This window comes from Equus przewalskii, chromosome 23 (assembly GCF_037783145.1).
Source record: "Equus przewalskii isolate Varuska chromosome 23, EquPr2, whole genome shotgun sequence".
NCBI classification, from domain to species: Eukaryota; Metazoa; Chordata; class Mammalia; order Perissodactyla; family Equidae; genus Equus; species Equus przewalskii.
The window spans coordinates 9,753,900-9,781,097 of record NC_091853.1 but is presented as its reverse complement, the minus strand read 5'-3'; the positions used below and the strand labels follow the sequence as shown (position 1 = coordinate 9,781,097).

Here is a 27,198-nt window from a genome sequence, read left to right as displayed (position 1 = left end):
GGATGGTGGGCTGCCTAGGAAACCAACCTGCTTTTCCAGGGTAATGCCATCCCACAATGGTGTTCCCCTCAGCTGCTAAGTGCCAGAGGCCAGTACTCACAAGGGACATAGGCTGAGTAAACTTGAGCGACTATGAGTGACTGCAGTGCCTTTCTGGCTCAGAAATATGCAAGAACAGGTGGGAAAAAAAACAGCCCACAAGAGGTTGTTCCAAAACTGAGGTCCATTTTTTTTTTTTCCAGAAAAACAAACTTCCCTGGAAGGCATGTTTCGTGTCCCAAATATCTGTTGGGTTTTGGTGCTGTCTTAGCAGCTGGGTTGACCGAGTTGTTAGTATGGCTAAGCAAGGACATCTTTTGGATACTCATGAAGTCCTCTTTAGCAACAAAGTTGGAAATCTCAGATGCTTATGTAGGGCTGATAATTTCCTAGATCTTTCCTCAGGGCTCAAAGAAGGTGAGAGCTGGGCAGCAGGGCACACAGTTCTCTGTCCCATTACCTCCAGACAGAAGCAGTGCTGGCCTTCTCAAGCCAGGAAGTGTCCTTCCTCTGCCCAGACTTGGAAATGCCAGCACTGAGAAGCCACAGCCTGGTGAGAGAAGATTCAGAGGAACTGAATTCCTGTGTTGGTTCCCCCATTGCCAAACTGTCTGTGCTCAGAAAAGATTTCATCTTCCTGTAACTCATTTTCCCAACTGTAAAATGGGATAATAATTCTCATCCTGTCTCTAACTGAGCCAGCTAACATAAGGAGGAAAGGAGAGAGCTGATATTATATGCTCATTTCTCAAGCTTTTTTTTCTATTTGGTCCTTCTTACTCAGTCATTGATGGGCCCACGCAGATCCTGGTTCGTGATGTCTCCGACACTGTGGCCTTCGTGGAGTGGACGCCCCCTCGAGCCAAAGTTGACTTCATTCTCTTGAAGTATGGCTTGGTGGGCGGGGAAGGCGGGAAGACCACCTTCCGGCTGCAGCCTCCCCTGAGCCAATACTCAGTGCAGGCCCTGCGGCCCGGCTCCCGGTACGAGGTGTGGGTCAGCGCAGTCCGCGGGACCAACGAGAGCGAGTCCACGACCACCCAGTTTACAACAGGTAAGGCTGGTTGGGGAGAGGAGCAGAATGAGTGGGGAGGAGGTGAGCCAGCTGGTGGAATTGTCATGCAAGAGGGCCATTAAGGAAGCAAGTTGACTTGTGCTTGGGTATCCATGTTATCATCGATGCTGCAAGAAGGAAGCGACAGGTATCGGGGCCTCCTGTGAAATGACATTGCAATATAGAGGAGGGCAGTGCCCCAGGAATTAGGAGCATGGGCTCCCGTCCTACCTCTGCTACCAGCCAAATCTGGGACCTGATATAAGTCTCTTCCCCATGGCTCTCAAGTTCTCATTTGTAAAATGAAAAGTTTATCTTGAAGTCATTTAAGCATCCATATTACTAGCCCAAATGGTAAATCTGTGAGAGTTCAGGAAATGTGCCCCATCCTTGAGACACTTTATTGCTGTTTGCTGGAAATTGTTGTAATAATTCTATAATCCATAATGACTACATTAGCATGATGGTGTCCTTTGGAGCTGTATGAAGCCCAACCCGTACAAGTGGAAGAAGACCTTCTGCCTGAGGTTCTGTGACTCATTCTGCCATTTGTAAGCCCGAGCAAGAAGGCTAATGTGAGGCCTGGCTCGCAGACAGAAGGCTGGATTAAGCCCTATCAGTGCCGCCTGCCTTGCCTAGATGACCACTCACCCCCTTCCCAAGGCTGTCGGGACTCTCAAAGGGCTTCACCAACAGCCGGGAAAGGCCAGACCTCGCGGTGACCTGCTCCCTGACTCTCCCGGAGCCCATCAGGCTGGCCAGCTAGTGGGCACCTAGAAGAGACCCCAGACAAAGACAGGCTTCCTGGCACTCTCCCTGGGTCCATGGGTCTGTGATCAGATAGGGAGTCTCTGTCTAACCCAGATCCTCAGTCTCAGCCCCTCTGCCCTGGGGAGGTTGTGTGTCAAGAAATGTCTCTGCCACCTTCAGGTTGTCCCAGGGATCAAAGGAAACGACCAGCATCTGTAAGATCTAAGAATCAGCATCTTCTGATGGGGTAAAAGTGACGGAGAATCACTAATGCAAGCATCCTACCGTGGGTTGTGGCCTAAGAGCCTGTTGCAGGATGGAGTAAGCAGCCGAGGGGCTCCAGGGAGGTTTGATACACAGCACCATTGTCCCTGACCTGTGTTGAAAATCAATTGATGCATAAGGCAAAGAGCAAGACAGATAAAGGCCAAAATACCCCCTGGATTGGAGCACGTAGCTTAGTGTTAGAGCCAGATGGACTTGCAAACTGACAGCCTCTGTGGACCTGGGCAAGTCCCCACGTGGCAGAAGTTGGGGGACTACCAAGGTTAGGACTTAGAGCCGGAGGAGCAAGTGGAGGCCTGGTCCAAGGGGTCGGCCGGCTCCCGTGAGAGAAGGGAGCAGAAGGGCAGTGCCCAGGTCCTGCTGCAAAACTCATCACTGAGGTGAGCCCGTCTTCCCCAGTGTAAGAAAGAGAGAGGCTAGGGCTCTTATAATAGGTTCCCTCTGCACAGAAGGAAACATCAGGAGCTGGGGGGAAAACCTTCTTTGTTAAAAGGAAACAAGTGTGGACATTGACGAAATGGAGAAGGCAGGTTTGATTCCCAAAGAGATCTTAGGGTTTCTCTCCAGCCCCTGTGCTAGACTCCACCCCATCTAGGGGGTCAGATTTTTTACTGAACACATCTTGGGATCCCTGGTGACTGCATATGAACCTTAAAAGAAGAATCAGAGGTCAGGAGAATTAATCTTCCTCAGCACAAAACAAAAGCAAAAGCAAAAACAAAAACAAAAAAGAACCAAATTCTGCCCATTTCTCTTCCCTTCTTCCCTTGCTTAAGCCAAACTCAGGGCTGAGCAGGAGGAGGGTCCTCACACCTGTCCCTTCTTGGTGAATTCAAGGTCAGCCTTTCCTCCGTCCCCCCGCCCCCCAACACTTCCTGTTCGGATTGTGGGGTTTCCTGTGGGCCACGAGTCCTGCATTCTGTTCTGAATTTCAAGACAGTTTTTCTTTGAAAAGTGGTTTCTTTGTGCTTTGCTCAGATAAGGAGTTTGAAGAGGCAGAAAAGGAGAAGAGAGCTCTTGAGCAGCATGATGAAAAGCAAATTCTTGATGTTTATGTCGACAAGATGGAAGCAGGATTGGCTGGTGGCCCACGAAAATTCCAATCAAGACAATTACATTCTGCCTCCTCGAAGCTCCCCCTCCCCGCCCCCAGTTTCAGTTCACTGTTGCATGATTCTCTGTGTCCGGGTGCCTGGCCGATCAGCAGCTGTTTGGAGGCTGCCATCTCAGTGCAGCCCCAGCCTGCACCTCCAACTTGCAACCCTCCGCTCAAGGGGGCTGGAGAGACATGGGGCCGAGGAGATGCGAACAGCTTTGCAGACAAGCTCTCAGGGCCTGGGGTTGGCAGGTGCTGGCTGAATGATGAGAGGGTGCCTGGACCCTCGCCGTAGGGCCCTCGGTCATTTCAGAACTCCGCTTAAATTCAAATTAGCCAAAGTGCTTTTCCAGGTGATGGCTTCGACACTAGGAGCGCACTAATTGCATAGGCAATTAAAACAGATTTGCTTCCTGCATGGTGAGTGGGATATTTGCTGGGTCTTAGAGCTGCTCGGAAAAAGGAAAGGGCCTTGATGGAAACATACCAAGGCCAATGGTTAGAGAGAAGCCGGCCCAGGGAAACCGGGAGGCCAATCTCTGGAGTCTCCCTGCTCTCAGTGGCTCTGGTTTCAGTGCCCTCACAGGGAATTCCTGGGACTGTTTCTCTCCAGCGGAGGCCTTCTCTCTGAGCACATCCCTTAAAGCACCGAACGCAGCCTCCAGGGCATTTGCCAACGAGAGGCTGCTGCTTGAACCTGAATGCCCCAGACCTCTCTTGAATGCTGTTATGAGTTGAGTTGTGTCCCTTAAAAGATGTTGAAGTCTTAACCCCCAGTACCTGTGCATGTGACCTTATTTGGAAATAGGGTCTTTGCAGTTGATCAAGTTAAGATGAAGTCATTAGGGTGGGCCCTAATCCAATATGACTATGTCTTTATAAAAAGGGGAAATTTAGACACAGAGACAGACGCACATTCAGAGAACGCCATGTGAAGATGAAAGCAGAGATTGGGGTGATCTTCCTACAAGCCAAGGAACACCAAAGGTTGTCAGCAAACCACCAGAGAGAGGCATGGAACAGATTCTCCCTCACAGCCCTCAGAAGGAAGCCACACTGCTGACACCTGGATCTCAGACTTCTGGTCCAGGAGACAAGACATTTCTGTAGTTTAAGCCACGCAGTCTATGGTGCTTTGTTATGGCGGTCCCAGGACACCCATACAAAGACCCAAGTCACAAGAGTTGGAGGCCCAGCCTGCTCGGCAGTGATTCCACTCTGGGATTCTCTCAAGTTCAACCTGCATGGCACTTGCCACCCGAGCTGCGACCAGCTACCCTCGGTCAAAGCTGTTCCTTTTCCTCATCACCTTACCCTAAGCATCCTCAGAGCCCCACAGCTGAAATATTTAGCAAGACTTTTCTAAGGGTTTTGAGGTAACTGACAAGACAAAGAACTGACAATATGCATTCCGTCACTTCCCATGTACTTACTGAACACCCAGTAGGTGACAAGCACCACTCTAGGCACAGAAAAAACAAGCTAGACAAGATCTCAGTTCATGTGAGTTACTTTCCAGTGAGGAAAACTGGACAAGCAAGAAGAAAAGAAGCATGCAGGATCATTTCAATCGTGAGTACTCTCCCGAGAAGTGAAATGGATGACATGTAGGACGGTCTATAGTGGACTGCTTTGCCCCTGGCCCGCTGACATGTTGCAGAGACACACAGCCACCTACAGGAGTGGCCTTCGGTGGCCTCTCCTAGAGGGCAGGCTTCAAGACCCAGGGGAGCAAACCATTTTACCCCACCCCAGTCCTAAGACTCACCACCCAAACCCTCATTCCCAGAACTGACCTCCTTTTGGCATCACTGACATTGCAATATCTGGTCCCTTCAGAGAAAACACTGCCCCCTATCCACAGGGCATAGCCCTTAAGGCCAAAAAAAGAAAAGAAAAACCATAGTTTCCAAGGTCTGGGATTTTCCACTGTGAAGGGCACTGTGAGTAGTACAAGACTCAGTCTGAACCCTCATCCTAACTTCTTTTTGCTCCAGTTCCATTCAGGCCGCACACCCCAAGCTCAGCCCAGCCCCTTGGCCCAGCCTCTCCTCTTGCATGCACTGTATTGGCCTGCAGTCCAGGACACTCCTCCTGCCTGCCTCTGCATCCATGCTCCTCTCTCCCTCCAACTGCTGGAAAAATAACACACACAACACACAGCATGTCAAGAACGCACAGTATCCGGCATGCTACAGCCACATCGAGTAAGGAAACACTTCTCAGAAAAGTAAGCTGCAGAGACATAAATCTGCTAAAAGATTCATCCAATTTACATCACTAAACAGAACACTTCTCACTCTGAAGCAGCTGCACTCAGATTGATTCACAGCATCCCCATCTTCTGAAAAGAACAATTGGTGGGTACATGCCTGGCATTTGCAAATTAAAGCAGTCCTCATGAGGTTTTCTCAGAACAAATGGCCGGGCCACTCCAGACTTAAATTCAAGTGTCAAAGACAAGACCTATTTAGAACTTCTTAGTGGCAGTTTTTCAAGACAGCACCTTATTCCCCTGCCAGTTGTTTATGTTGTTTCTGCCCAAATAAGCCTGAGGAGATAATCAGTCCTGGGAGAGAAAATTAGCCCCCAGGATTGTGAGAGAGACCCCAATGTCAGTGTTCTTTTCATTGCATGGGAATTCTTGGAACCCCAGAGAGCAAGCATTGGGGGTGGCAAGTTGTTGGAACTCAGGAAGAACTTCAGAGGCAACAGGAAGCCAGCCCAGGGCTTGGGCACCTATTTTTGCACCAGGAACCACGCCGCGCACTTCATATGCATTGTGTCTAAGCTATACAACAAGCTGAAGTGTCAGTATTATTTGCCCATTTTACAGATGTGTCCATCGAGTCCCAGGGATGTGAAAGGACTTGCCCATGGTCCCATTACAATAAGTGGCAGAGCTGAGGCTCAAACCGAGGCCGGACTCCCAGGCCCACATTCTTTGCACTCCATCACATCCTCTGTACGGACTTAATTTTCTAACCTGCAGAACTTTCAGCAGTGTTCCACAGGTGAACCCAGGGGACGACAGCTTACACTTCAACATTTCACAGTCAGCTCTCTTCTTTCTGCTTGGTGGTCAATTTGACATCACTCTATTCCATCTTAATCCTTTGGACGCCGTCTGTGATTTTCTCCTATTCGGGTTTCCCTCGCTTAGTTTCAAGTTTATGATACTAACTGGTTCATTTTAAAATTTCTAGAACACCACTGGAACTCCTGAATGGAAATAGGGAAAGTGTGAAGTGTGTTCGTATTTAACTCCAAGTCAAACTCTCCAACCTGCGCAGGAACTGAGTCCTGACCAACCTGGCTGACCCACAGCTCAGTGGCAGCCCCGGGGCTCACTCATGTAGGGTGGAGGGTCAGGAGGTGTGAGCCCTTGCCCCAAAGTCTGTTAAGGTTCAAGATGCACGACAAATGCACATTGTCCTGTGTGATGTTGGTGATGTCTGACTGTTTTTAGAGATCGACGCCCCCAAGAACCTGCGGGTTGGTTCCCGCACGGCAACCAGCCTTGACCTTGAATGGGACAACAGCGAAGCAGAGGTTCAGGGGTACAAGGTTGTGTACAGCACCCTGGCAGGCGAGCAGTACCACGAGCTGCTGGTTCCCAAGAGCATCGGCCCAACCTCCAGAGCCACCCTCACAGGTGAGTGAGCCCTGGCTCCTGGGCCACCTCAGTTCCTGAGTGCAAACCCTGACAGCTCTCTCCCCAGCCCATCCACCCCACATCCAGCCATTGCCAAACCCCACTGATTTAATCTCTCAAGTACCTACCACGTTTGTCTACTGCCTTCATTGTACTGCCACCACCTGGTCTAAGCTACGATCATGTCCTGTCTTCACTTCTGAGTAACCTCCCCACACTCTCTCCTGCCCTCCTCTAACCTCCTCTTCACCCAAGAGTGATCTTTTCTATTTATGCTGTCCCATTGTGCACACATCTCGGGGACTTCCATTGCTCCTGGGAGAAACCGTTACCCTCAGCGCAGCCCACACTGCGGTCCTGGCTCCCCTGCCATCTTCTCCCATCTCCCCTCCCTCCCATGTCCCCTGTGCTCCCTGTGCTCCAGACCCACAGGTCTGCTTCTCTCGGCTCCTCAAACACCTTTTCCTCCTGCCACAAGGCTTGGCACATGCTGCTCTCGCTGCCTGTCAGGCGCTCCCACCTCCCTCTTCACCCAGTTGTGTCTGCCTCCTTTTCAGATCTCAGTTCACTTGCCACTTCTCAGGGAGCCCGTCTGGTTCCCAGATGAGGTCAGGTCATCTTGTCGGGCAGCCTCACCTCGCTGGTTGCCACTCACTTCATAGCACTCCTCAAGCTACCACTGGACACTTGTGGGTGGGATTATTCGATTGTCATCTCCACCCTAGACCTAAAACTCTGTGAAAGGTGGATCATATTGGTTATTGCTCATCACTGACACCCCAGTGTCCAGCACGGCGTCTAGCATGTACATCTTCCTAGATAATCAATGGTTGAATGAATGAATGAATGAATGGAAGAAACTGCAAAAGTTCACTACGACTAGGGCATAGACTACAAAAGGCCAGTGAAAAGGTGAGAGTCTGGTCATGCCTCATACACCCTATAAAGAGTTTGAGTTCATTCTTGAGAGCAATGAGGAATCATTGAAGAATTTTAAATAAGGTGATGTAATGACTAGATTTGTGCAGCTGCAGTGTGGAGAATGGATGGGAGGAAGGCAAGGCCAGAGGCAGAGATTGGTCAGGAGGCTGTGATAGAATCAACCAGAGAGATAACGGTGGTCTGGGCTAAGACAATGCCCTAGGTCACCATGACACTTGGCTGGGGAGCATTCCCTGTCCCCATGGCACTGTGGGATCCAGCCAGTGCTCTTCCTGGGGCCTTAGACACAGCTATTCAGGAAAATCTACCTGCTGGACTTCACTGAGAGGTAGATGACTAGAAATGGGGGCATGGTTTTCAGACGAAGGAGACTACGCAAAGCAGCCATGGACCAGGGGCTGCCAACGCGCTCACAGAGAGACACTTGGTCTAACTTGCGTCTTGGCTTCCTGCAAAAGCATTTGCTGTCTTTCTAGACAAGGGACACACAGCGAAGAGTGCACACAGTAAACAAGGGCGGTGTAATCAAAGCTGTTTTCCTCCTGAACTGAAATCCCAGACGGCCTTGCCAAATGAGGCCAGTTAAAGTAAATATAATAAATGCTTTTTCCAGACAGATGCACTCCTGAAAACACAGCAAGAGATGGAGAGATATGCTGACCAAGCAGGTTATTGGGGGTGAATTAAACATAGCAGGAACAGACCAGCTGGCATGAGGGCCTTTACAGTGAGCTGGAGACATTCACAAAAATTAAGCTAAACAAAAAAAACTAAAATGATACAGGAGGGATCTGATTCTAAGGGCAGCCCATCCCTGCCTGGAGCCGCAGGCTGATCTGGCAATTAGCAATTTTACAAAGATGACGGCTAGTTGTTCAGATAGAGCATGCACCATAAAATCAGGAGAGACAGAGGGAAGAACCCAGTCACATCCTAGCTATTATTTTCCACTACCCAGAAAGGAGAAGACTCATTGATCATCTGTCCTATTCCAGGCACCTTCACATAGTTACAGCTCATTTAATCTTCACAACAACTTTGTGAGGCATGTTAGCATCCCCATTCTGTGGATGAGGAAATGGAGGCTCAGAGAGTTTGGAAACTTGCCTACGTTCGCAAAGCTAGCAAGGGGCATGGCTGTGATTCAAAGGCAGTTCTGAGTCCCACCCAAAGCCTCTCAGCCATGGCTGCTCCAACTAAAGAAGTCAAACGTAAAGGCCAGTCAAAACTTAAATGCTGCAGACTCACAAGGAATGGAAAATTATTATTGAGGAGTGGGCTTACTCAGGCCAATTTTTTGGTTAGAGTTGGGCTTATGAAATAAAACTGTAAGTATATATTACACATAATTGTCCCAGGGAGCTCACCGCTGGGGAGATTTATAAAGACAAATAGCTTTATGTGACTTAAGAAGGGATTATAGGCATGTAAGGAAATCAAGTATGTCTGTGCTTGCTGAGATGCAAATTACAAGGATGGTTGGCTCTCCTGCTGTGGCATCTGGGGGAAGAGAAGGAAGGACCGTGAAGGAAGGCAGGCAGAAGGAGGGAGGGAGAAGTTTGATCCCAGCTCTAAAGAGTTGTATTTTCTCTCTCACTCTCCAACTTGGACACTAAAGAAGAGAGTTTTTCAGCCTCCAAAGTCTGTTCTTTTTTCTGGTTTCAAGCAAGTTGTTTGTTTGCATATATAAAACAAGACCCTGGCCGTGGGTGGGACGGGCATCCCAGGGTCACCTGCAGCTGGTCCACCCTCACCAGAAAGACCCTCCCCATCGCCAGCCTCCCTGTCGCCTAGTCAAAAATAATTGGGGAACTCAGATACAGAGAACAGATGGGTGGTTACCAGAGGTGGGGGTGGGGGTGGGGGTGGGCAAAATGGGTGAAGATGGTCAAAAGGCACAAACTTCCAGTTATAAAATAAATAAGTCCTGAGGATGGAATGTACAGCGTGGGGACTGTAGTTAATAATACTGCATTGTACCTCTGAAAGCTGCTAAGAGACTGCATCTTAACATTCTCATCCCAAGAGAAAAATGTGTAACTATGTGTGGTGACAGATGTTAACTAAACTTATTGTGATGGTTGTTTTGTAATATGTATAAATAACAAATCATTGTTGTGCACCTGAAACTAATATATTATATATGTCAATTATATCTCAATTTTAAAAAAGAAAAAAAATTGGGACTTCTAGCAGAAGATCCCATTCTCTCTTGCCCCGGTTTTATCTGAATGCTTTGCTCTGCAAACATGTTAAGAGCCAGGACTTTGGACCCTGTATCCAGGCACGGCCACTTCCTGTGTGATTTGGGGCCATCTACTGAACCTTTCATCATCTGTGGAAGAATAATGACCCCTCTTCCCTCATAGCGTCATGATGAGGCTTTAACGAATCAGTCTCTAGCGAGTTTAAGGCAGTGCTTCTAACGTAGCAAACTACTCCACCTGTGGCTGGTGATGAGGCTGAAGGAGGAGGAGGCTGTGAACTAACGGATGGTTTAGGACAACTTGCTGTAACAGGTTTGGCACAGAGTGGAGAACCTTGCTTCTCAAAGCGGGGTGTGGGGACCAGCAGCAAGGGCACCCTCCTCCCCAGAGATGTCAGAGCCCTCTGCCCCGCAGATCTACCATCTCAGAGCCTGCGTTTTAGAAAACCCCAGGTGATTTGTGTACATTAATGGGTGAGAAGTGCTCATTTAAAGCATAGCTTCTGAAGTTGCCCACTTGGGTTTGAGACCAACTTCATAGATATGCATCCTTGGGCAATTTCTTAAATTTCCTGTGCTTCGGCTTCCTGGTCTGAAGGCCATCATGTCTACCCCGCAGGGTTGTTGTGAGGATTAAATGAAATCACAGATATCTATATAAGTAAGGACTTAGGATGGACCTTTCATTGTTTTTAATCCCCACAAAGGTCAGACCTGGATCCGTGGCAACCTGGCCTCTCCCTGGAATAAGTTTGCATCCCCCGTGTTCTCACAGCTGACTCTAACCCTTCAAGTCCTATGGCATCTGTGTTGGCTTTTTCCTGCACAAGCCCTTGTCTCCACAGGCACCATTTACTTTTGCCTGCGGAATGCAGGCTCTCCCAAGCACTCCCCTCCCAGCTTCCCAGTGCACATACCTCACCTTTTGCAACACAGAGGCCAGGCTGGGGCACAAAATACCAAACATTTCTTTTCCATGATTCTCTCTAGGCAATGCCCAGTGAATTCCCTCTGAAGTATGAATTCGTTTCTGAACAACAGACTCAGTGTCTGCAATGGTTGTTTTCTTTTTCTACTCTGGTGGCTTCTGTGTCCTTAATGATAAGTCTTTTTTTAGGCTCAGCCTCTCAGCCCAGATGACGTCTGCTTGGCCTGTGTACCATGCCCGGAGTCCCCAAGGAGTCCCCAAGTGTTGTATACGTTACAGGCTCATCAAGGTTAGGTTAGAACTTGGCAGCACTTACCAGGGACAGGCACCACCAGTCTATTTTCTGGGTGGCAATGAAAAACAACAAACCACATAGAAAACTCCTGGAGGAGAGTAGGAAGGAGGAAGTGAGGGAGGGAGAGAGAGAAGGAAAGAAGGAAATTCTCCTTCCTTGACTGGGATTTGGTCAAAAAACCCTGCCTGGGACCCATGCAAATTATAGACATTGCTCTGGCCTCTGTGTCTGAGGTGACTCCTCTAACCTGTCATCGGAAAGGCCTGTGGCTGCAGTGTTTTGCCCAGAGGGGAGAGGGGTTTGTCCTCAGCCATCCACACCCTCTTGCTGGTCTTCCGTCATGAACAGGAGCCCACACTTGAGGGCCTCTGTGGCCAGGGAGAAAGGCAAAAAAAGTGGCCCATATGGCCATGTGAGCAGGGGGCTCTCACCCCGCCCTCCGGGGCCCATTCATTGCCTCCGTCACCCACTGCACAGCCCTGCCTGGGTGCCTCCTGACACCGTGTCCCAACCAGCTGCCTCTCTCTGCTCTATGATGACGTGGCTCTCCAGTCAGCAAGCTGCTAATCAGAAAAATCATCAACAGGGCTTGAGAAACCCAGGGCCTTGAAGATTCCTACAGACATCACGATACAAAGTAGGATTGCAAGAAAACAAAGACCTACAGCCAGCCACACATGACACACCCACTCGCTCACACACACAGTCTCACACGCACAAGGCTGACGTCTGCAAGCACACCTCACTCAGGCCGTGCAAGGTGCCCCCTTCAAAGCCTCTGGTTGCTGTGGACATGGAACAGAGTCCCACACCAAACCCCACATTTTCTCCTCAGGTGTCAGAAGGGGGTCTGGTGGTGAGAAGGTGGGCTCCTTGAGGGGCAAAGGCAGGAGATGTGCTTGTCCACAGGAGGATTTTCCATGAAGAAATCTGGGACTCCGGAGGAGTCCAGCTGGCAACTCGGCGCTGACCAAGGCACTCGATGTTCACTTCACCCTGTCTGCACTCCCTGGCGTGCCAGGGCACAAACACCAGACGTGGTGCCAGACCTTCAACGCCCTGCAGGCTCCTCTGAGAGGAGGAATCGGGCAATGGGCCTGGGGCCAGAGCCAGACCGTGCTCTGCCTCCTTTGGGCGAAGTCACAGTGACCCCAAGTGGTCACTTTGGTAAGACACCCTCTGAACAAGGTACCACCTTCCAGGGGCCAGAAAGTGGGGAATGGGCTGCAGAGACCCAGGCAGAAGAGAGAAAGAAAGGGCAGAGGCTTCCATACCCCTCCTCCCCACAGAGCTGGCACATAAGGGTGTCTGTCCCCCCATTTGTGTTAAAGGGCTGGGGCAAGGCCAGGAGGAAAGCCAGGTGGGGAATTTTCATCTTCTGCTTTGGCTTCTTCAGCAGGCAGTGTTTGTTCAGTAAAGACCAGAGACGGATGTTCCTGTAGGACAAGGATGATGAGCCGTGCTTCTCATTAATCTCACCAGCAACGAGAAAGTTGCACCTGAGGTTTGTGGGCTCAGTCCCTCCCTTAAAGTCAGCACAGAATCAGTTGCTTCTCTTGATGCTCTCATATCATCCATACTCCAAAAGCAAGGAGATGTCCTCCAACGCCTGACTCATTCAGGGAACCTGAAGGAGCAACTACCATTACCCAAGAAGATAAGAATGGGGAGCCTGGGAACTCAGGTCTCCATTACGATAAGAAGTAGACTGTTGCTTATCTGGTATGATTTCAGGGGTTCCAGGTGATCCTCTGTCTCCAAATATCTCCCCATCTATGAAACCCCTGGGACCCAAATCTACTGCTGGCAAATTTCCCTAAGAGGCACCCTCCATTAGGTCCCTGGTTTTCATGACTTATTTTACCCGATCTGCCTTTGCACGTGTTGTGCCCTCTGCCTGTGATGCCCCTTCCCCAACCAATGTCCCCTGAGCCCTCAAAGCCCCGTTCACAGATATCCTCTTTGGAAGTCTTCCCAACACTCCCAACAATGCTCCGCCATGCTGTATGAATAGATTTTTTTCACTATGCTACATACTGAATTAAAACATTGAAAAAATCAAATCTCTTGACTCAAAGACCTAAGAGTCTAGTGAGGAGACTGCCGTGAAAACTAACAATAAAACTAAAATCACATAATTGCTATTAAAGCTAAGAGATTGACCACAAGCTCCTTGGGGACAGGGTCCTCAGTTTTTCCCACCCTTTGAAGGGAGGTTCCTGATGCACTGGGACCAAGCAAATCCCTAACCCCAGTTTGGTAGACATGAGCTTCACAGGCATTTGGGTGATGTGTGTAGGGATTTAAAGATGGAAAGAGTCCATATTTCTGCATGTCCACCTGAACTCAACCCAGCCTGCAGACCCCAAGTGTCTTATTCATGTTTTTGCTGGCAAGAGACAGCAATCTCAGCTTCACGGGCCTCCTCCTCCCACTCCTTGCCCACCAGCAGCAGGAAGCATGAAGGACAGGTCTCTTAAACAGGGGCAAGTGACTCATTCTGCCTTTATCACCCACGGTCCTTGAAGTGCAGGTGAGAATTCACTAGCCCCTCTTACTCTCCAGGCCTAATTGTTCTCTTCCTGCTCACCGTGCCCCATCCTGACCACCAGAGAACTCTGTATCTCCTTCCCCCAACTTTTTCTGGTCTTGGCTGGCTCTCAAGGCTCAACTCAAGCCCCTTTTCTAGAAAGACTTCTCTGGCTTACTCTAGCCCATGCTGATCTCACCCCTCCTCTGAAATGGTCTTCTTAACCATCTGCCCCTGGTGTAGGGCCGAATTCCAATGTGCTTGCTCCACTCCCCTCAACTGGCCTGTAAGACCGTTAGGGATGGGGACCATGCTAGGATGTGTCGGAAAGAACAAAGGACTTGTGCTCCACACCCAGTTTTATCACATATTAGCTTTGTGGCTTTGGTCAAGGAATGAACTTCTCTGAGCCTCTGTTTGCTTGTCAGTAATGTCCTCCTGGCAGAGCTACAGGGGCATTAAATGAGATAACATGGACAAATCTCTAAGAAACTATAGTTAACAATAGTACTCTTGACCATCAGTCACTCAAAAATTCTCCTTCAATTTTTATCCCTCCTTTCTTCCCTCCCTGTCTTCTTCTAGAGTACCTATTTCGTGTAGCTCAGTGCTTGGCTTCTTATGGATGCTCAATAAATAATTTATTTCCTTCTTTAGTACAGATGTCTTGTTATCTCATTAAGGACAAGGGTGATGTCCACTCAGCTCACCCCAGTATCCCCCGGACATGGCCTTGTGCCTGACACAATGGAGTCCCTCCGTGATACCCATTGAGTGAATGAACTGTGTGCTTTGGGAGCTCAGAAAAGAATGGGTGTGCAGTGAAAGGGCTCAGAAAAGCATCAAGCTCCAAGTTGAACAAAGGAAGTTCTATAAGGGATGGAGAGTGGTGGTCTCCTAAGGGACGAATTTTCTGAGCTACTGTTAAGAAAGGGAACTGAGCCCTTATATGTTACCACCTTATATGTTACCACACTTACATGTTACCACTTGCAGGAGTTGGATGGAAAGATAAAGGGAGCATTAATAGAGAGCAGTGGGATCTTTAAAAAGTGAGAACTCCCCAGGCGGCCTCGGAGTGCTGATATATAAGTGTGCTAGATGTGCCTTGGATACACATTTTCTCTTCCGGCAGAACTGTATTTTACCTACTGGCAAAGAGCAACATTTCACTTGTAGCACAGGAAAAGAGCTGCTGAAAATCAAAGGCAAGCAGCAGGCAGGAGCTTATAAGCGAGTCCCACTTCCCCATCCCCTAGACAGAAAGCCTGGGAAGACGGTACTCTTTAAATTCTGCTCTGCGGTTTTCTGGGAGAAGATGATTCCATTGTAAATTATTGAACATTTCATTTAAGCTTCATAAATAAGAAACTCAGATGAAAACGTTACATGTTAGATCCGTTTGGCAACATATAATTTCTGTCTTACTCCCTCGATCTGTCATCTTTCATCTTCGTCGGAGAATTCCTACTTCATTATAGGCAATTGAAGGTCTCAATCAGGTGCCTGAGAGAAGTGGTTTATGTCCCAAAGGTAATCTAATTTCTCCAACCAAGGATGTACCTGGGACTCAGAGCACATCCTGACGGAGATAAATGCGGGCTTCAGGCGGATCTGGGGGCGTTGCAATCACACACTCAATCTAGCAACAGGTACTCAGGCCAGCCATGGGACAGCTCCTCGCTGACACCTGGACTCCCTGACTCACTGGTTTCATCAGAGCTGACAGGCTAAGCATCAGCAAACCAACAACAGGTGTCCTGAGGACTGATCTGCACCTGCCTGGGGCACGCAACAAAAGGACTCAAAATCCTGGAATAGTTCTCTGAGCAAGGGAATAATAATATCGGCTACTATCACGAGGGGCCAGAGGCTGTGCTTTATACACATTGATTCATCTAATCCTCACAATGACCCTCTGAGACAGATCCTGTGATTCTTCCCATTCTCCAGAAACTGAAGCTCAAAGATGTTAAGTAATCAATGTTTCACAGGTAGAAAGTGGCCGAGCATGAATATTAACGTAAGTATGGCGACCTCAAAGTCTGTCAGACTTCAAAGTTCACCTCTACTGGTATTGGCGCTTTAGAGAAAGAAAGAACTAAGAATTAGGCATGGATGGAACTGGTGAGAGAAAGGAAAAAGTAGCCTGATTCTAATGCATTCCTGCCAGGGAACCTGGTCGGTAAGGCCTGGTAGGTTCTGCCATACTCAAGCACGAGGGACTTATTGCACAGGCTGCAGTGACGCCATACTGAGGAGGGGGTACAGGGGCCTCTCGCAGCCTTCCCCTTCACTAAACCAGACCGTTTGCTAAGGAAAAGTTGCTCAGTGCATTTCCTATCAAAATCCTTCCTCTTACCTCAGGGATCCCAGAGAATTCACAGCTGCTCTGGGGAGGGGATGAAATGAGAGGAGGGGTGGGACATTCCAGTCCTCTTAAAAGCCCTGAACCCTGAAGCCAGAAGCCAGAGTGTCATTTCCAGCTGGTCACAGACTTACTCTTTTCCTTAGTTTCTTTTTGTAAAAAGACGGTGTACCTGTTTGAATAATGTCCCCCCAAAAAATCATGTCTACCTGGAACCTGTGAATGTGACCTTATTTGGAAATAGGGTCTTTACAGATGAAATCAAGTTAAGGTGAGGTCATACTTGATCAGGGCAGGCCCCCAAATTCAATATGACCCATGTCTTTATAAGAAGAAGAGACACAGACACACAGGGAGAATACCACGTGTTATGGACTGAATGTTTGTGTCCTCCCCAAATTCATATTTTGAAATCCTCATTCCCAATGTGATGATATTAGGAGATGGGCCTTTGGGAGATGATTTGGTCAGTAAGGATGGAGCCCTTGTGAGTGGGATTAGTGCTCTTATAAGAGGCTCTGGAGAGTTCTCTCACTTTTTCCGCCACATGAGAAGACGGCCATCTAAGAACCAGGAAATGGAGTCTCACCAGACGTGAAACCTGCTGGTGCCTCGATCTTGGACTTCTTGGCCTCAGAACCGTGAGGAATGATGTTTATTGTGTAAGCCACGCCTTCTGCGGCAGTTTGTTACACCAGCCCAAGCTGACTGAGACACCGTGGGACAACAGAGGCAGAGACTGGAGTGCAGCTGCAGGTCAAGGGAAACCAGAGACTGCTGGCAACCACAGACGCTAAGAAGAGGCGAAGGAAGGATCTCCTCTTAGAGCCTTCAGGAGGAGCAGGGCCCTCCTCGCGCCTTGATTTGGCCACCAGACACCAGAACTCTGAGAGAATAAATTTCTGCTGTTTTTAGCCACTCTGTCTATGGTCATTTGTCACAATAGTCACAGGGAGCTAATGCAGATGGAGGTCAAAACACTTCATGTATTTTGAAAAGAGCAAATGTTATCCTAATGCAGAACAGCGTGATCATTGGCCGTAGCTCTGACAGGGCCACACGGAGCCCCACACAGAACCTACCAAAAGGACTCAGACTGACCAGGGGGCCCCCACCGGTGAGGATTTGCTCTTGTTGCATTTTTCTGTAATCCTACTCCTAATAAGTGAGGGTGAGTTGGATGCTGGTTTGATGCTCAGAATAACGGCCCCCCAAAATACCCCCATTTTGATCCCTGGCATGTGTGACTGTGTCATCTTACATAGCAAAAGAGAAACTGTAGATGTGAGTAAGTTAAGGATGTTGAGATGGGGAGATTACCTGTGCTATCCAGGTGGGGCCAATGTAATCATAAGGGTCCTTATAAGAAGGATGCAGAGAGATCAGAGTCAGAGTAGAAGATGGGATGATGGAAGCAGAGGTCAGACAGAAAAACAGATTGGAAAATGCTATGCTGCTGGCCTTAAAGATGGATTAAGGGGCCGCAAGCCAAGGGATGCAGGCAGCCTCTAGAAGCTGGGAAAGACAAAGAAATGTATTTCCTCCTAAAGGCTCCAGAAAGAATGCAGCCCTGCTGAACCATTTTAGACCTCAGACCTCCTGAACCGTAAAATAAGGATTTGTGTTGTTTAGAGCCAGTATGTCGTGGTAATTTGTTACAGCAGCAATAGAAATTAATACTCCAGTCAAACCAGTTAGTCTGAAAATTAATGTGGGAGAGGGTAGGGAGACACCCCAGTTAATTCCAGATATTCTGGGAGGCTCCCAGCCATCCTTTGCATTGAAGTCCCAAAGGATTGCTCCGGAGAGACTTATACCTGTAAGTTGGACCATTTTTGCATTTTCTGCATCTTCTCAGAGTCCCCCAGAAGTCATTCTAAAATTGAATCCTTAGCTTTAAACATCCTGGGGCCTGAATTACTGATCTTGGTGGGATCCCACAGCAACAGGGCTTCTGCATGCCCCACACTAAAGGCCTGACAGCCCTGTGCTCAGAGAGAAAGTCCTTCCAGTGTTGCTCCCTAGAAGGGACCCAGGAGTCCCCACACGGCCTCAGTCCCCATCTAGAAAAGGTGCAGCTTGGTCCTTATACACAAGCTTTAAGAAATGCTTTAAAGGCCCCTGTCCACATAGTTCCTCTCCGTTATATACTCTCCCCATTCACAGCTTAAGCAAGAAATCCCTTCCCCAGCTGTAGCCAACCTGAGACTCTAAGTACCAGAGGGAGACCTTCCACAGGAAAGCACCCTTCTGGAGGTCACTGACAAGGGCAGCCTCACTGTCTGCCTGAGGAGACCAGCAGCAAGAAGGAGGCTCTGCCCTGATCAGTTCATTCAGGAAGGACTAAACACAAGATCTGAACAGGAGTCTAGGGTCATTTGCTTCCCTCCTTTCAGCCTTTCCCACCCCTGACACACACATGGAATAATGTTTGTTTCTGCATCAACCAACAGATCTGGTACCTGGCACTGAGTATGGAGTTGGAATATCTGCCGTCATGAACTCACAGCAAAGTGTGCCAGCCACCATGAACGCCAGGACTGGTGAGTAGGCGGATCGGTGAGGAAGAAGACCCGGATACTCTGTAAGCCCGAGGAGCCATGGAGGCTTGTCCTGTAAGGACTGGTCAGAAGGCAATGCCCCCTAGATAACAGGTTCCAGGTGACAGTTATCCACCTAGGCACAACATCTACCTGCAGCTCTTTGATGCCTTCTGCCTGACCTCCAACATCCGACACACAGGATGGAGTCCCACCCTCTTCCCCACAGATGTGTGCATGGTGTCCGTGGTCTGAAGGGCTGCCCACAGCTGTGCAGAACGGAGGTGGACAATCCCAGATAGGTTGATGTCATAGCACATCATATTTCTTTTAGACCACCACACAGCAGGCAGAATGTGGTATCCCTCACTGTGCATGACAGAAGCCCTCAGAAAGGCCACAGGGATGAAGGCCTAGACTTGGAAGGAGCCCATTAAATCTAAGGGCAATGGAAAAGTCCCCTTGAGACCCTTGCTGCTCTGGATCCAGCACTTTTGCTTCCAGACCCTGGATAAATCTCAAAGTCACTCTAGTACCTTAGGTACAAGCACCCTGCACTGGACTGGGAATCTTGAGCCAATCTCTGTCCCAAGGCTCAGTCTAGCATAGACAACCTCTCTGGAGAACCACATGGACATAAGTCCCCAGGAGTCCTCAGATCTAGTTGCCTACACAGTCATGGCCAGGTCAGTCAAAATGGTCTCAGGAACACGGGTTGCTATTGTTTCCAGGAATGGCATATCCCTCCTTGATGGTGGCTCCTGTTTTGCCCTGGTCGGCTTGCTGAGTAAGGCTTGGAGAAAATGAATGCAGAGAGCTTAAAAATCAGCAGCCAGCTTTGTCCCAGAGGTGGCTATTTTCCAGAGGTGTTAGGGCTGCTAATGTCTTTCTGCAGATTGTCGGTCTGTATGCCAAGCCCATGGCCATCTCTCAAAGGGAAGATGCTTAACAAAATATGAGATAAGTGTCAGCAATGACAAGCTAATCCTCATGGTCAGCAGGCCTGCTGATAGCTTAGAAATCCACAGAAAGGTCCAATTCCAATAAATACTGGCCCTCCTGTGTAACTTGTGTAAAATAGGGCACTTATGTTTATCCACAGAACTTGACAGTCCCCGAGACCTCATGGTGACAGCCTCTTCGGAGACCTCCATCTCCCTCATCTGGACTAAGGCCAGTGGCCCCATTGACCACTACCGAATTACCTTTACTCCATCCTCTGGAATTGCCTCAGAAGTCACTGTGCCCAAGGACATGACCTCGTACACACTGACAGATCTAGAACCTGGGGCAGAGTACATCATTTCAATCACTGCTGAGAGGGGTCGGCAGCAGAGCTTGGAGTCCACTGTGGATGCCTTCACAGGTACCAGGGCAGCAGAAATCCCAGCCGGGTTCAGGGATCAACAGATCTTAGCATGGGAAGGCCATCTAGGCAACCCATTCTTTTAACGCCCCATTTCCTTTAGAGGAGGAAGAGATGGATGTAATGAATACACCAAGAAGGAAGGGTTGGAAGTAAAGGGTAGAGATGAGCTAGGCTGCCTACATGCCTGAAAATTTGTGTCTGGTTTCCTACAGCCTCGACATAGTGGTTGATTCTGTCCATCTTCCCCTGCCTGCACTAAACCAGTGGGCATTCAGAGGATCCATGGGATCGTATTAAATTCCTTCCAAGAGAGAGCTTTTAAATCCTGGATCAGTATTATGAATAACTCCCAGAGATAATGCTGGCTTTATCCTGCTGAGGACATTCATTTTTCAGAATGTGGCTTGGAGAAAGGTGAACAGACAGGACTGGAGAGTGAGGAGGTAGAAGCTCAGGGCCAGCAGGTGAAGGTACAGTCCTTATTAGCAAGAAAAGTAGATCCCTTCAGTCAGATAGCTCTTCTAGCCCAGTGGCCCTACCACCTCCTGTGTGTTTCAGAACCATCCATCTTCTCTATTTTGCAGGCTTCCGCCCCATCTCCCATTTGCACTTTTCTCATGTCACCTCCTCCAGTGTGAACATCACCTGGAGTGACCCATCTCCGCCAGCAGACAGACTCATTCTGAACTACAACCCCCGGGATGAAGAGGAAGAGATGATGGAGGTCTCCCTGGATGCCACCAAGAGGCATGCTGTCCTGATGGGCCTACAACCAGCCACTGAGTACATTGTGAACCTGGTGGCAGTCCATGGCACGGTGACCTCTGAACCCATCGTGGGCTCCATCACCACAGGTGAGGCTGGAGGACTTGACAGCAGGTGGTGAAAGGGGTTCCCACAGTAGCCTTTGACAAATCAATGAAACTTAGAAAGAGAAACACCCAAGGAATAGGGGACTGCCTCATTTGGCTAGAGAGGGTCTATGAGCTGTTCTGAAACAGCCACCTTTTCCAGAGCTATGCAAAATGTAGAAGATGGGAAATTTCCATTTAGAAGGCAGAATGGACTCAATGTCTTGAGAAGGCCAAGTCTTGAATATTGGTCCAGAAGTCCTCCCATAACTAGTGTAGGAGAAAGCCCTGGAGAGAGTTAATCTCCCGGAGGAAATACTTCTGCAGTGAGGAGACATCTGCTCCTATTCTGGAGGGCCATCTCTTCACTGCCCAGTGAGGTCACTAACACAAATGATGCTTCCTCAGATATGGGACTAGCGTGGAACCATGTAGGGACCTGGTACATAGAGAATGGGGTTGATTTGCATGGTGTTTGGAAAACACAGGCATTCTGAGATGAATTGGATCATTCTCATCTCATCATTCCCAAATACAATCACAAATATGAGTATGTATGTGGGTGAGGACATGTGTGTTTGAGTGGTTTCCTACATACCAACAAGAACTCACAAACTGGACAAGCGGATTAAACACTCAGCTGGTTTTGACTCTGCGATCCTCCAGCAGTCAAAAAAATAAGGTATACAGTATAAACGAAATATAATTTAGAAAGTGGATTTGTTCTGGACTTGTGCTCTGAAATCCCTCTACAGTCAATAGGCAGTTTTTCCAAAGTGAACCAAAGGTGATTGCTAAAAAAATAAGAAAGATCAAGTTGGGTTTGTCCAAGAGAAGTTGCCCCAGAGAAAATGACCATGTTGCCCTCGGTTCAAAACAAAACACACAAACTTAAAGGAAAGTTCTCAGTTGGCCTTTAGGTAGTAATAGTTGCTACACAAGCACAGATCTTACCAAATTGACTTCATGTTTTTAAAACATTCTCAATGAACATGGCTTTGGCCATATCCATGAGGTTTCAGATGAGACTTCAGCCTCACCATGGTTTTAAGGATGCCCTAGTACACAGAAAGTTCTTACAGGCCTCTTGGACACCATTAGCACATGGGCCATGTAAAGCCAAGGATAGGAATCCCTTTTTCACACTTTCTGTCTTTCTGTCTTTTTCCCACAAACACTTGGATCCTTGTAGGAATTGATCCCCCCAAAGACATCACAATCAGCAATGTGACCAAGGACTCAGTTATGGTCTCCTGGAGCCCTCCTGTTGCATCTTTTGATTACTACCGAGTATCATATCGGCCAACACAAGGTAATAAAAATTATCTGATTTCTCAAAGATGAATGGGATTTGGAGCTAGGTGAAGATTGTTATGGGAAAACTAACATACGCCAGAGGATATCACCCCCATGCCTGCATTTTTCCTCCTCTCTGTGGCATGCTCCAACAGAATGAGAGTGGGTTGATGAGAAGCACCCAAGAAACCCTACGCTCACCAACTCCTCTCACAAAAGGCTTGATTACATGTACCCAGAAAGCAGGCCCTTCACCAGCAGAGGTAGCTAGTCACCATTATCTAGGCAATGTAGTAAGGAACAAAGAGCTCTAAAAGAATCTGCCAAGAGCCAGGATCATGTGCACTTTCCTGAGAGAGTAAAGTCTAAGACTAGAACCCTGGGGGATGCCTAAAGATCCAGCAGAGCCAGACGAAGCCTTGGAGGGAACCACAGTGACAGTGGTCCTATTTTTGCCACTCCAGCCAAGTCCTGAGTCAGAAGAAGTTGGCCCAGATCTCCCCCGCATCCTGCCAGTTCTTGCTAGCACGTGTGGCATTGTTAACAAAGTGAAAGGCGTGCTGACTTCCAGTGAGCGGGTGGGATAGTTTTCCAGGCTACCATGTCTCTGGGTTGCACGGACCACTCTTTGCAGCCATGCCCTCTATACTGCCTTAGAAAGACCAGCTTGTTAGAAAACCACCTAATAAATAGTTCTTTTACTTTGCTCCAAGGAACCTGTTAAATGAGGGGGTGAGACCAGCATGTAAGTTCTCTCGAGCATTGTCAGTCCACGCACCATTTTTCTTCCTTCCCCACCAACTGTTAAGTCTTGCACCCATCTGTGCTTCATGACAAAGTGCCATCAGGAGCTCCTATGTGAACTATGCCATGAGCTGCTTTGATGAGAGATCTGCTCAACTTTAACTGTGGCTTCTGCTTTTCCTTAGTGGGACGGCTGGACAGCTCCGTGGTGCCCAACACTGTGACAGAATTCACCATCACCAAGCTGTACCCAGCTACCGAATACGAAATCAGCCTCAACAGTGTGCGGGGCCGGGAGGAGAGTGAGCGCATCTGCACTCTCGTGCACACAGGTAGGCATGCCTCCCTGTTGGGGGCCAAGTCAGGACCCCAGCTGAGGACCTGCAGCAAACAGAAGAGGCAAAGAGCGAAGTTGTTCTGGCTGATACAGAGGACACTGGCTCTGGGCTTGGAAGCTCCACTCCTAGGCACTCCTCTGACTCACTGTGTCATGCAAAGCCATCTGCAACTTCTCCCCGCACTGATATTTCTCTCTAATACTAGTTTAGAGAGTCACCCTCTAGGGTTCTTATTGGTTTAGGTCAGGAATTTTCATGGAACTTCCAATATGACAGATGACCTTTCAAAGACACACCATGGAAGTGAATTCCAGAACAGACCTGAATCATCCTATGTAATTTTTTTTAAAACTCACAGAAGGAAATGCCACCTCAGAGAAGGAAAGGGTTGTTATTCTAGTAACAACCCTCAGGGTCAGGAAACCTCTCTCCTATATTGCCAGAAACCACCAAGCAGCTGCATTTGCTCTTGCTTCAGGCTTGAGGGAGGAAGAAGGTGGCAGCTTTCCTCTGGACAATGAGCCCCTTGGATGGGGCTGAGGATGGGGCTTCTGCAGCAGCTCCACCACCCCTCCTTCTCTAGCCTCTCAGCCAGCCCACAATGCAGAACTAGGAAAGATTTGCTGTAGAAGTCACCAGAGGGGACAGTCACAGTTTTCTGTCCCCAACCCCCAGAACTAACCTCCCAGTTAAGCTATAGTTCCCATAGCACATGGGAAAACACCCAACTTGTCTCATTAGGAGAACACCTGGATTTCCTGAGGTTGCTTACTTTCCTCAGAGAATGGTATTTCCTGAATGAGAAAAATGTAACTTGGAATTCCTCACTGCTTTTGTGGATGCTCTCAGAAGCCCAAAAGCAGTGTCTCTAAGGCCACACCCAAAGAAACATTCCTTCAGAAACTCAAAAAAAGTCTTCTTCTACAGACAACACAGGCTATTGGACTCTTCCCTAGTCTCCTTCCAGGCCTATGACCACAAATAACCCAGCCATGTTGTTGGTTCAGTCTTACCCTTTCTATCAAATTATTTCTGACCACTAAAGTATCAACACTAATTGACCCTGAAGTGATACCCTATGAGTCAAAAGAAGCTCTCACACCTTCCTGAAAGTCTTAGAAATTCATGACAAAGAAATCAAGCTTTTTCTCACTGAGGACAATAAAATGGACTTGAAGAGCCTCCTACCCCCAAGGAGAAAGAGAGCAGCAACTCAGGTCAATAGCTCATTCTTTGGGTTCTTGGTGATAAGCAGTGAGCATCTCTAATGCAGATGTTCACCAGTGTGCCAACACAAACCACCCCCAACCAAGTCCAGGCAGAGCTATTTTGTAAACTCCCAGTAACCAGATTGCTCACAGAAACGTCTTATTTTGTTGTTGCTTGTTGTTGTTGTTCTAACGTGAAGTCTATGATCTTACAACTTTTGGAAATGAGCACTCCTTCAGGGTCTCATGCTTAATCTCAGGGAGATCAAGCTAACCATAGTCTCATAAGACTTTTCTTCTTCATTTCTTCTCCTAAGGTCACATCAGAAGAACTCATTGAAGGCATAGATTATGGATACAATTCAGATGTAAACTGTAAAAACATTTTATGGTTGTTGCTTTGAAGTGATGGGCATGGGAAAGCAATAAAAATCTTCAATTAGAGAACAGGGCCAAATCAACAGCACATCTTGATCCCCAAAAGTAAATTGCATGACACTTAGGTTGAGCTGATACCTAAACTGTCGTAATAACGTTCATCTCTAGAATAAATCCCAACTCTATAGAAGGGAAGCACAGTAATAAAACAAAGGCACAGAGCATGGGCAAATGAGAATACAAACATGGTCCTATGACAAGCAAATCTTGTTGCCCCAACAGGCACTCTTGGCCTTAAACCTAGAAGAATCTCCTTGATTCGCTATGTCACAAAAAGGATACCAGGACTCAGTACAGAGTAAGCTTTGTGAGTAGTAAAGCAAGAATTCAATAATCACATACGACTTCAGAGGAAAGCTGAGTCCCATTCAGTCCTGGCACAAATATGTATCGAGCACTTTCTAAGTTCTAGGTGCCAGGAACACTTCTGCCTTCACGGAGCTCCCACCACACCTCTTGAAGTTCAACAATACAGATGGTTCCACAGGCATGCCCCTTACATTTATCAAAGTGCAAATATCTTGGGAAGTGTATTATCTCATTAGCTAAAGAAATATAACAATTTCTATATTCCTTAGTTCTCCATCTAGGCTTAAATGTCTAAGACACAACAGCCATAACTTGGAATCCCCCACAGCGCCTGACCGTACTCTGTACATAAGAAGTTAATGAATTAAGAGGAAGATCTGGGGGCAATCAGAGGAGAGCTGGGTACTTGAGAGGAAGGCAGAAAGGGAGAGGAGGAAGGGGCTGGTGGGAATCAGAGGGGATAAAGGAAAAAGGTCTCCACTCACTTCATTATTTTGTTCAGCAGCAGACATGAGTCGTGGGTGAATCTACAGGAGATAGTTCACTAGAGTTCCATGCTACAGTTCCTCTCACCTTTCCCCATACTCTCCTGTTCTCTTTCAGCCATGGACAACCCTGTGGATCTGATTGCTACCAATATCACTCCAACGGAAGCCCTGCTGCAGTGGAAGGCGCCAGTGGGTGAAGTGGAGAACTATGTCATCGTTCTCACCCACTTTGCAGGTGGGTATCTGCAGGCCTATGCATCAGGCAGGTGGGAATGGTGGAGACTGAGGCTGAAGACTAGTGTGAAAGGAAGAAAACCAAAACATTTTGTCAATCTGAGGGACAAATTAGAAATCTTCCTGCTTCAATTTCACTATGAAGCCCTCAAGATGTCCCCAAACTCTGCAAACTGTATCAACTATAGGAATTGAGAAAGCTGACTCAGAAGGTTACAAGAAGGGCACATACCCAAGGGCAAATGCAAGAACAGAGAAGTAGCAAGAGGAAGACAAAACTCAGAATTAAGCTAAGACCAGGCCCAAAAGGCTATGGGCAGAAAAGCAGACTTGGCTAGATATTCATAGAGCAAGAAAAACACTAAATTTGTAGGATCATGCTTGGAGCAGATATGGGTCTTCTCTACCCACATCCGGCCCAAAAGTTTGAGCCAAGATGAAATCTTGAGTTTCCATGTCTTCTTCACCATGCTTGTTCACCTTATGCTATTTGAAGTTGAACAGAGAGGCCCAAAGCAGAATAGTATTGAGTAGTCCAAGTACCAGGCCTAGGAAAATTATTTCCCTGCCTAAATTATACATATGATCACAGAATTGTTGTGAGTTATATTCAGGAATCCAGAAAACAGAGATACCAGAAGACAGAAGGCAGGCAGATGTCTTACTTCTCAAAAATGGCAGAGAAAGCCAATTCTGTAAGCTGCAAAGAAATAAACTGATTGTCAAAGCTTGGGAAAGTAAAACCCAAAACAGACTATTCAACAAATTGGAAGAGGAATTAGTGATTACTACATAACAGCACAGGTTCACTACAAATAAGTTTTACCAAAACCAGTTTACGTCCTTTTTTTGTTGGCAAATCTGCTAGCACATTTGTATTTCAGCAAGGCATTAGAAAAACCCACTAATCACTTAGATGGAAAAATACATGATGGGTCATATTTGGAGTTACATGGAACTGTAGTTGACTGAATGACCCTCCTCAAAGAATGAATATCATCACTCTGGATACATCCTAACCCCTCTGATACACAATCCACCTCAGCTGCTACCATCCCTCCTTGCATACGATGATCCTGCACTTCTTAATTCTCACCATGCCTTCTCAAGTCACCAGGCATTTGCACATGCTGTTTCCTCCACCAGGAAATTCTCTCCCTACTTGTCTGCCTAGAAAACCCATCCTTCAAGTCTTAGTTTCAACACTATCTCCTCTGTCAAAGCTCCCATTTTTC

General features: G+C 47.9%; 1 protein-coding gene across 5 annotated transcripts in view; it reads left to right on the top strand.

Annotated features, from left to right (window-relative positions):
* Positions 1-27,198, top strand: part of TNR (tenascin R) — a 405,138-nt gene that overhangs the window by 338,781 nt on the left and 39,159 nt on the right. For all 5 annotated transcript variants that reach the window (XM_070590958.1, XM_070590959.1, XM_070590956.1 and 2 more), the window contains 8 exons: positions 824-1,093; positions 6,694-6,879; positions 18,602-18,691; positions 19,791-20,054; positions 20,642-20,911; positions 22,101-22,220; positions 23,134-23,280; positions 25,845-25,964. In XM_070590958.1, the coding sequence (XP_070447059.1) occupies positions 824-1,093; positions 6,694-6,879; positions 18,602-18,691; positions 19,791-20,054; positions 20,642-20,911; positions 22,101-22,220; positions 23,134-23,280; positions 25,845-25,964 (1,467 nt within the window). The remainder of the gene's footprint in view (positions 1-823; positions 1,094-6,693; positions 6,880-18,601; positions 18,692-19,790; positions 20,055-20,641; positions 20,912-22,100; positions 22,221-23,133; positions 23,281-25,844; positions 25,965-27,198) is intronic.